This window comes from Callospermophilus lateralis, chromosome 8 (genome assembly GCF_048772815.1).
Source record: "Callospermophilus lateralis isolate mCalLat2 chromosome 8, mCalLat2.hap1, whole genome shotgun sequence".
In the NCBI taxonomy this organism is placed as follows: domain Eukaryota; kingdom Metazoa; phylum Chordata; class Mammalia; order Rodentia; family Sciuridae; genus Callospermophilus; species Callospermophilus lateralis.
Genome location: NC_135312.1, coordinates 139,410,437 through 139,421,236, shown reverse-complemented (window position 1 = coordinate 139,421,236; position 10,800 = coordinate 139,410,437). Strand labels below are relative to the sequence as shown.

General features: G+C 50.3%; 1 protein-coding gene across 1 annotated transcript; it reads left to right on the top strand.

The window, feature by feature from the left end:
* The first annotated feature begins 8,950 nt into the window (after positions 1–8,950).
* On the top strand, positions 8,951–10,594 carry LOC143642070 (sperm motility kinase 2B-like). Its single transcript, XM_077110161.1, has one exon. It carries the CDS (start codon positions 8,951–8,953, stop codon positions 10,592–10,594), a length of 1,644 nt encoding a protein of 547 aa, XP_076966276.1.
* The last annotated feature ends 206 nt before the right edge of the window (positions 10,595–10,800 follow it).

Here is a 10,800-nt window from a genome sequence, read left to right as displayed (position 1 = left end):
TAGGACACCCAATGTACAAAATTACAACAGATCTACATCAAGACTCATTATAATGAAAATGCCTGGCATGCAGAATAAGGATAGAATGTTAAAGGCCTCAAGAGAGAAAAATCAGATTAACTGTAAGGGAAGAAAAATTCAAATCTCAGCAGATTTTTTAGCCCAGCCTCTCAAACAGGAGACCCTGGAACAACATATACCAAGCTCTAAAAGATAATGGATGCCAACCTTATTTCCAGCAAAATTAAGCTTCAAATTTGACAATGAAATAAAAACCTTCCATGATAAACAAAAGCTAAAAGAATTTACAGCAAGAAAGCCTGCACTACAGAACATTCTTGGCAAAATATTCCACGAGGAGGAAATGAAGAACAACAATGAAAATCTACAAAGAGAAGAACTACAATAAAGGAAAAACCAACCAAAGGAGAAACCAAGTCAAACTAAATTCCAAAAATCCCCAAAATGACTGGTAATACAATTCGTGTCTCTTTTAACCCTTTTTGATAAATTTTTACACATAAAAATTTTAACTATAACATTATTTAATTTTTCAGGTTTTTGTTTATTTTGTATTTATTGTTTTCCTTTTTTCTTCACAAAGGTATACAAATATTTTCTTTAAAAGTTCTAGCATTTTATACATTATATTTTAATATATAATTAATCTGGTATGTGTATATATAGTGCCTGTGCTATGAGCTAAGGTATATTTTAGTCTCCTATGATTAAAAATCCATTATTCAAGATTCAAGGATGAAAAAGATCAGAGTAAAAATTTTTAATAAGGTATTTAAAAAGGTAAGGGCAAGGTTGAGGGAAACTAACATATTTTGTGAAGCACCTTTTCTTCCGTAACTTGGAGAGGCAGGAGGTAAAAGAAGAAAGAGCCACTATGAAAACCTTGTAGGAGAAGTCGACCTAACTGAAGTGATTTCCACCAAAAGCATGAAGAAACCAACTCACAGTCTAATAGAGTCTTATGGGGAGGAATAAAACACCTTGCTCTACTCTTGTGTGTTCTAAGTTTATCTCCTTGGTGTCCTTTTCTGATGGAACTCAACAAGACACCACATAACCAGGGACTCATCATGCAGCCTGCAGCATATGTCTCAGCATATGTCTATTTAACTATGTGTTAAATAGACATTAGATTCCAAAGAATTACTAGAACAAACAAAATGAACATGAAATATCTTATTAACAATTATTTTCTTTGCAAATTATTTTGGTAATCCATTAGGTTAAATGAAAATATATTAAAATTAATTTCTCTATTTGTTTTTTAAAAAGGGAGTAAAGTAGAACAAGGTAAGATATTCTATATCTTCATTGTAGTATTGTGTGTCCATATTTATATGTTGTCATTTTTTATATCTGTGTTATTAAAATTCATATAACTATAAGACTAAATAGGGCAAATTGTACCATATAAAACTATATCTCAACAAACATGACTTTAAAAAGAAATCTAGTTCAAACAGTATTGGACACATACTAACCACCTGGTAAGTAATGGCCATTATTATGATTCATTAAAATAACCAGCGCCAAGCTGTTACTTACTGGGGTAGGGAGGGGAAGCATGGGAGGAGTAGACGAACTCTAGATGGGGCAAAGGGGCGGGAAGGGAAAGGAGGGGGAAGGGGGTTAGAAATGATGGTGGAATGTGATGGACATCATTATCCAAAGTACACTATAAAGACTGAATGGTGTGGATATACTTTGTATACAACCAGAGATATGAAAAATTGTGCTCTATATATGTAATATGAATGGTAACACATTCCATTGTCATATATAACAAATCAGAATAAAAAAATTTAAAAAAAATTTTTAAAAATTACCTCTTGCTGTGGAATTCCAGATAGACCCCAATACAATCATACTGGTTGATTTCAACACACTTTTATCACCAATATATAGGTCATCCAAACCTAAAACCAATAAAGTTTTTTTGACTAAAATAATACTGTAAATCAAATGCACCTAATAGACATCTACAACATATTTCATCTCAAAGCAGCTGTATTTTCTTTTCATCATGGAAATTTTTCAAAAATAAAACATCTTCTAGGTCATAAGTAAGTCTTTAGTAAATACAAAAAAAAGATATAATCTTGTATATCCTGTTGGACCATCATGGAATGAAATTGGAAGTGAACAGCAAGAAAAATAATAAAAATCACATAAAACATGGAGATTGAACAGTATAGTGTTTTAGACAAAGAATGGATCATAAAAGAAATGAGAGATAAAAATCAAGAAATCATTAGAGACAAATGAGAACAGATATAAAGTATATCAAAGTCTCTTGGAGAGTATGAAAGCACTCCTAGGAGGAAATCTTATAGCATTGTGTTCTGACATGAAAACATAGATTCCAAATAAGTTAGCTTATACTCCACCTCAATTATTATAAAAGGAAGAAAACCCTAATTCCAAAATTAGTATAAGCCATAAAATAATAAAGATTATAGCTAAAATTAATGTAATTGAGAATTAAAAAGGTAATACATAGGATAAATGCAACAAAGAGTTATTTCTTCAATAAAATAAATGATTGATAAACCCTTAACCAAACTGACCAAAAGAAATAGATAAAAGACCCAAATAAACAAAATTAGAGATGAAAAAGGAGCTGTAACCACAGATGCTTCTGAAATCCAGAGGATCATTAGAAACAATTTTGAAAATTCATACTTCAATAAACTGGAAAATCTAGAAGACTTTGCTAAATTTCTAGACACATATGACCTGTCCAAATTGAACTAGGAAGATATAGAAAACCTAAATAGACCAATATCAATTAATGAAATTGAAACAACAATTAAGAGCCTTCCAACAAAGTAAAGTCCAGGACCAGATGAATTCTCAGCTGAGGTCTAACCAGACCTGTACATAAGAAATCACCAGTGTATCTCAAATTGCTCCATGAAATTGAAAGGAAGGGACCATTCCCAAACATGTTCTGTGAAGCAAGGACAACCAGACAAAAACATCAAGGAAAGAAAACTACCAATATCCCTGATGGACACAGATGCAAAATCCTTAATAAAAGATCAGCAAACTGCATTCAAAACAGATCAAGAAGATAATACACCACGACCAAGTGGCTTTCATTCCAAGAATGCAAGGTTGGTTCAAAATATGCAAATGGAGAAATAAAGTTCACCACTTCACTAGAATTAAGAACAAGAATTATATGATCATCTTAATACCTGCATAAAAAGGCTTTGATAAAATCGAGCACCCATTCATGTTAAAAATGCTAGAGAAAGTAGGTATACATAGAAGAAACTCACAAACAGTATAAAGGATAGATGTAACGCGCCCAAAGCCAACATAATACTGGACAGAGTAAAACTGAAAGCGTTTCCTCTAAAATCAGGAACGAGGCAAGCATGTCCACTCACATGCTGCTATTCAACAGCGTTCTCTCAAACTCCAGCCAGAGGAATCAGGAAAAGGAGAGACCCAACTCTGAGGATGACATGATCCTGTATTTAGAAGATGGCCCCCTCCAAAAACAAAACAAACAAACAAAAAAAACCAAAACCTGAAGACATCTAGAGCTGATCCATGAATTTAGCAAAGTTAACAGGATACAAGATACCTCTCATAAATTTCAGCTTTCATAGGCTCCAAGTGGTTCTGCTGAGAAAGAAATCAGGGAAACAGACCTTTTACCATAACCTCAACTGAAAAAAAGAAGAAGAGGGCTGGGATGTGGCTCAAGCGGTAGCGCGCTCGCCTGTCCTGCGTGCGGCCCGGGTTCGATCCTCAGCACCACATACAAACAAAGATGTTGTGTCAGCCGAAAACTAAAAAATAGATATTAAAAATTCTCTCTCTCTCTTTAAAAAAAAGAAGAAGAAAATTGAGGAAAAAAAGATTAATGAATGAATATGGGAATTAATCTAAACAAGGAGGTGAAAGATCTCTACAGGGAAAATTATAGAACACTGAAAAAAGAAATTGAAGGTGACCTTGGAAGATGCAAAGATCTCCCGTGTTCTTGGAGAGGCAGAATTAATATTGTGAAAATGGCCAACTACCCAAAGTGCTATACAGATTCAGGGCATCCCCACCAAACACCAAGGACAACCTTCACAGAACTAAAAAAGCAGTTCTAAAGTTCATTTGGAAGAATAAAAGTAGCCGAAGAGGTGGTGAGCAAGAAAAGCAACGCAGGAGGCGGCCCACCCTGGGCCTTACGCGATGCTGTGGAGCTACAGCAACTAAGATAGGAAGAGACCCGTCTTGAAGAAAAAGGAGCCGGGATCCCACGCGGAGGCCCTGAGGCGCAGCCGGGGACGGGAGCCCGGGGTTCAACACCAGGGAGAGAGCTGGTGAACTGAGGGAGAAGGTGCGAGGAGGCCAGAAGGCAAACAATGAGCAGAGGTGCATGGGCTCCCACCCCAGGAGGCCAGCCAGCCACCGGCAGAGGCTGGGCAGAAAGCCCTGCGAGCAGGGTGGCCCCGGGTCTGCCATCGCAGGGACAGGCTCCTCCAGAAAGTCCATGAGGGAAGAGGACGAGGCACGTGTTCACGGCCTTCAACCCGGAGGGGGCAGAGAACTGAAGGGAGTTACCGCGAGTCCATGCCTGTGACAGTGGAGATACTCCAACAGGAGAGCGCCACCGCGCTGGCTGGTCTTAGAGGCGTCTCCGCGGCCTAGACATGGGCGGCATGCCCAGGAGGGAGCACAGGCCCAGCAGAGCCCAAGGTGAGTCTATGTGGGACGTCAGAACCCCTTTGAAAAAGGGCATCCATAGCAGCCGGCAGCCCCTCTGAGGACATGCTACCTAATCGTGAATGGGAGCATCCCACCCCACTCAAGTCTAGTCAGCATCAGGTCTGGCTTGACCCAGGGGATCACATGGTGTCACTCCTCAGGCTCCGAGGTTCCCTGATAGTGTCCTGCACAGAGCGGTTCCTCCATGAGGGGCCCTGGAACTGGCAGAGGGACTCCAGGAGAGAGAGTGTCTCGCTGTCCACAGTTCTTTGCCTCTTATGACATGGGTCAGCTGACTTGGTCTCATGTCACCCTCGGGTCAGTTGCAGAGTGAGCGTGTGAAATGCACTCATTGGCTGACGGAGGTTATGTGCTCCCCTGGGACTCTGGGTCCTGGAGACGTGGGACGTCCCCAAACCCATGGATGAGAAAAGGCTATTGGGGGAGGGGCTCCAAAGGGTAGAGGGGTGGCTGTTGACAGAGGTGAACAAGAGGGCAGGCAGGACACAGCCCCGCCGTCCACGGCCCAGCCAGGGTGCGGGCCTCCTGCTCTGTGGAGGCTGAGCTCACCCCAGCTGCCCCGTCCTGAGCAGCAGGGCTTCTGCCACCTCCGAGGAGCACCTTGCCCTCCCTCCAAGCCGTGCCGGTCGTCCTTCCAACGGTGTCCGCACTCCAGCCTGCCTCCTGGCCGGGGTCTGCGACTCAGGATGGCTCCTCCCCCGGGACACTCCCCCGCCTGTCCCCACTTTTCTCAGCGTCCCTAAGTGGGTGGCCCTGGAGCCTTAAGGAAGCTGGGGGCCGTGAGCCTGTTGTCCCGGGGCATGGTGTCTCGGGCTCTCGATGTCTGATTCCTTCTGCTGTGTTCACTATGACTCGGCCACTCATCATGTCACCTGACGCCCAGGACAAGGATGAGGCGCCTGTGTCCTGGGGCATGCCAGACCTGCCAGGCACAGAGCAGGCCCTGCTGGATGGCCCTGGGGTGTCCTGTGTCAGGGGAGCCCTGGGCAGGTGTCCTTGCAGAACAAACAGGGTGTCTCCTCGGACTTAGGGATCACAGGATCTTCAGGCCACACAGGGACGGTAGCAGGGAGGCAGCCCACCCTGGGCTCACACGGTACCATACAGTGGAAGGAAGAGGAGAAGTGGCCCCAGTGCTCGGAGGAGAACCCCTGAGCACATAACAACCCTCACTGAGAACAGAGGGCGGAGCAGCTGCAGGGGCCAAGTCGCAGATGTGCCTGGGTGTCAGTGGCCTGAGCAAGGTGCTGAGGGACTCCGAGAGCTGGCATTCTGTGCGCATTGTGAAGGTCACAAATACTGGATCTCCCTCCTGAACCCCTTGCCCTGATTCTGGCTCAGGGAAGTCATTATACTTGAGACTCATTGATGCAAAATGCCACCTCCCTGCTTGGCTTCCTGGCCTCTGTCACAGAGGGGTCTGTTTGGTTTTGACAGAATCCTGTCCTGGACATGATGTGCACTGATTCTTCTGAGGCGTGACATTTGCAAGATGAGATGTATTTGTCATCCCCAAACAGAATGACTCATTGTCGAGCATTTTGAAAAGGGAGGACTTTGACCATTGTTCCAGCGATGGTTGGTCTGTTTTTGGCTCCATATCACAGCTTCGCAGTGCAGAGCTGGGATGTCGCACTGGAAAGCCTTTGCCAGGTAGAGAGGACTGTGATGCTTGTTGGAACTGCAGGTCCCCAGGGAAGCCCTTCCATCAGTGTGGGCTGACGGAGGTGTGGCTTTGAACGTGTGAAGGAGGCATTTCCGCTCTGCTCATGGCCAGAGTCTGGGGCCCTGGTTCCATTTTCCAAAGGAACCAGCCAACATCTTGGGGTGGGAAGCTGGGTTTAGGGTGAGAGTTGTGGTGGTGTAGGGTGAGGGGGCTGTCCCTAGAGAAGGGGAGCCTGGTTGCACAGACCTGGCCCACTTCCTATGAACATCCTCCTCCATCCACTGAGGCAACAGACTTTCTCATTATTTCTACCTTTTCCCCCAAACCCACATGATAAGATCCACCCTTCTAGTTTACAAGCAGATATGAAAATTCTCAATGTGCCAGTTGGAGGAGGGAATATTTGCCGTGGTCATTAAATAGAGCTGGACAAAACAGCTGGACTCTCAGGGTCCAGAGACACAGAGAGGGTGTGGGACTTTCTCCTGGAGTCTGGGGCTTTCACCTGTTCCATGGTATCCCTAGTAGCTTTCCAAGGTATGATAATTAATTGCAGTGACAAAATTCCTGAGAAAAATTACTTAGAAGGAAGAAGGAGCCAGCTGTAATGTGCATGCCTGTAATCCTACTGGCTCGGGAGGCTGAGGCAGGAGGATAGCAAGTTTGAGGACAGCCTCAGCAATTTGATGAGGCTCTAATCAACATAGTGAGAACCTGTCTCAAAAAATAAAAGGGCTGTGGATGAAGATCAGTGATAAAGCACCCCTGGGTTCAGTCCCCAGTACCATCTCCCCAAAAAGGAAGAAAGACTTATTTTGGCTCATTGTTTCAGAGGTGAAAGTGTGTGGTTGCTTGGCCCTGCTGACCTGGGCCCCTGTCGAGGCAGAACATCGGGGCAAGAGGCTTGTGGTGGGGCATCTGCTTACCTCGTGGTGACCTGAAAGCAGGCAGCCCTCAAGGCCCTTCTCCAGCTCCCTATTTCCCCAACTAGGCCCCGTCCCCCTAAGATCCCACAACTTCCTAAGAGTCCCACAAGAAGTGGATCCTTTGTGAACCCTCAGAATGCATTTTTGAGGTCAGGGACGTTATGTCCAGTCACCTGCCCATGGCCCAGCTCTTAACACGGCTGCATTGGGTTGTAAGCCTTCAAGCTTTGGGGTGTTTGTGATGGAAACCATGACCTCCTGTCCCCAGCCCCCATCACCTGGTGTCCATCTCACGGCTCCCACAGCCAACAGGCTCCACGTGGCTCTAACAGCAAGTCCAAGTGTCCCCTCTGACCCCAGGCGGCTCTTTGATGTGAGCCACTGGAGAAATCAGAAAGTGAATCGGACACTCCCGAAATACCAATGGCCCCATGGAAGATGGACCTAGGGCGAGCTCTGGGCACCTCTCCTGACACGTGAACGTGGACTGGGCCGAATCAAGAGGCCACGGAAGTGTGAGAACCTGCTACCTGTGGTTAAGATCCACAGAGTCTAAGGGACTTAGAAAGGCAGCACGAAGGGACCAGGGCAGGCCAACCCGCAGACACCCGGCCTCTGGTGCCTGACACGTGGACGCCTCAGGTCCCCCGGGGGAGCGGTCAGTCTGTGGGTTCCAAAGGAGCCAGCCCAGGCTCTGTGGACAGAGCAGCGGAAAGGGACCTGGGCATCAGGGATGTGCCCATCTCTCTGCACCCCGGGAAGGGCACCTGCTGGCCCTAGGGTTCTTGGCTGGCAGGTTCGGCCTTCATCCCTGGAAGGAGACCCACCCTCTCTCACTCCTGTGGGCTGCAGGCAGGGTTCTGGCTAGTGACCTGATAGGACCTTGTGGGGCAGTGATGAGGCAGGCGCCTGCCCTGGTCCCCACACCCCACAGAGGTCGGGAATGTGGCCCTGGGGCTCAGGGGTTGGAGCGTCTTGCACCAGCGTCCTGGCGTGAGGGGACTGCTACCACGCTCTGGACACCAGTCCCAGTTGGAGGAGACGGACGCTGAATGGCTCCAGAGGACCTGGGCTGGGGTCTTCACGGGGCGAAAGCCACGACAGAGTTGTGTACTGGCGAGGCACGGGCCCCGGGGCCTGGTCCAGCTCCTCCTTTCTCGGCAAGGAGAGGTCGGATTCCCGAACACAGGAGCACGAGGTTCCACAGACCCTCCTTGTTCTGACCAGGAAGGTGGCCAAGGTCCTGGAGGCCCGAGTGGGAGATGCCACCGTGGGCCACCCCCGGGTGTGAGTGGGCCACTCCTGGCTGTGACCTCACAGGGGCCAGCATTGTGAGGCACTTGAGCCAGCGGGGATATAAGGCCCGACCGAGGCTGGGAGCTTGTCCACAAGCACAGGAAGCTCTAGGCAGTGACCTGTGGGACTCCCATAGTTAGCGCGTTTGGTGGTTGGTGGTTTGGTGGTTCTGGTTGCGGTCTCGGGTTGGTTCTTTGATTTGGGGCTTTCTGTTGGGCGTTGTTGTGTTAGTTTTGCTTGTGTTCTTTGCTTTGTTTGTTGTGTTTGTTTTTAGCTAGCGGCCTTAGTGGGCGTGGGGTCGAGGATGTCTAGAGAGAGCAGAGAGCGTAGTGCGGTGCGGAGGGTGTGGCGGGACCTCGCGGCCAGCTCCTCCTTGGAGGAAGCCCTCACGAGCCGCTATGAGCCCCTGGGGGTCGTCGGGCAGGGCAGCTTTGCCAAGGTCTTCCTGGCCCGACACATCCTGACGGGGACGAAGGTGGCCGTGAAAGTCCTGCGGAAGGGGGCGGGGGCCACCTTGTCCTGGGTCTTGTCAGAGCTGGACATCATGAAGGGCTTGGAGCACCCGCACGTGGTGCAGCTGCTGGAGATCGTGGAGACCCCCGGCACTGCCTACATGGTGATGGAGCACATGGCTGGGGGCCAGCTGGGCCAGCACATCCCGGAGGTGGTGGGCCTGTGGGAGGACGAGGCCCGCATGCTGTTCGGGCAGGTGGCCAGCGCCGTGGGCTACTGCCACGCACAGGGCATCGCGCATCGGGACGTGAAGGCGGACAACGTGCTGCTGGATGCCGCGGGCTGCGCCAAGCTGTGCGACTTCGGCCTGGCCTGCAGGTTCAGGGCCGGAGAGAAGCTGGGCGTGCTCTGCGGCACCGTGGCCTACTGGGCCCCGGAGCTGCACCGGCAAGAGCCCTACGACGGCCCCGCGGTGGACGTCTGGAGCCTGGGTGTCCTCCTGTTCCTCATGCTCACGGGCTGCATCCCGTTCACCGGGGCCAGCTATGCGCAGACCAAGGAGCAGGTGCTGCAGGCCAGGTACCACCTCCCGTTCCACCTGTCCGACGAGGCACAAAGCCTGGTGTCCTGGATGCTGACCCTGGAGCCCGCGCACAGGCCCACGCTCCAGCAGATCCTGGGGCACCCGTGGCTGAGCCAGGATGGGGAACGCTGCCCGAGTCCTCCCGCTGAGCTGCTCCCCAAGCGCCCGGACACCTCCATCCTGCTGGCCATGCTGGACCTGGGCTACGGGCTGCAGGAGACCTGGGTGTCGGTGGCGACGCGCCAGTTCAACGAGGCCATGGCCACCTACCTCCTGCTGGGCCACCAGAAAACCCGGGGGGCGGGCTGCCAGGTGCGGCTGCAGGTACCTGGGCGGCCACAGGTGGGGCCTTGCCCGTCCCTGTCCATCCCCTCCAGCTTGACTCTGGGCCCCAGGTGGGGCGTCAGCAGGCCGGCCATTCGCTCCTGGCCCCTCTCGGCCTGTGAGCAGCAGCAGCAGCAGCAGCAGCCTGAGGAGCTCAAGCCTTCAGGGCAGGTGGGCAGCAGGAGAGCCAGCCTGCCCGCCATCATGCTGTGCAGCCTGTCGGCCAGTGTCCCTGCTCCAGGCCCCACGGCCCCTCTGCCCGGGTCCTCCCAGGCCCTGGCACCAGATCCAAGCTCCTGCTCCACCGAGCAACCCCCTGCTGGCACTGGGACCCCTGGCCTGACCCGTGACACCGCCAGGGGATGGAGGGGAGTGGTCCGGAGGATGGCCACCTGTCTGGCGAGGCTGTGCTGCTGCCTGCAGGCCCCCAGGACCGGCTCCGGACGCTCCAACAGGGTGGCTCCCGCAGATGGAGGGCCCGCGCCACCACCAGCACCCAGGGACCCCCCGGGACCTGCCCCCACCAGAGGTCAGGCCCTCAGAAGATTCTTCAAAAACAGAGTGGCTCCCAGGCCAGCGCCCAGCTGAGACGCCCACGGAGCCGGGTAGGTGGGGCGGGTGCTGCCTTTGGTCTCACGTGTGCCTTGATGAGTGTCATTTCCAAAGGATGAATGGACACCCTCTGCCCTTGGGGGGTGCCACCAAGGTTAGGTCCACCTGGGCGCCACAGGATGGGCGACTCTGACTCCTAGCCTCTCTCGGTGTCCACAGACAGGTGGACACAGGCTGCTGGA

Coding starts and splice junctions, on each gene's coding strand:
- LOC143642070 (XM_077110161.1), top strand. CDS start 8,951: ATGTCTAGAGAGAGCAGAGAGCGTAGTGCGGTGCGGAGGGTGTGGCGG.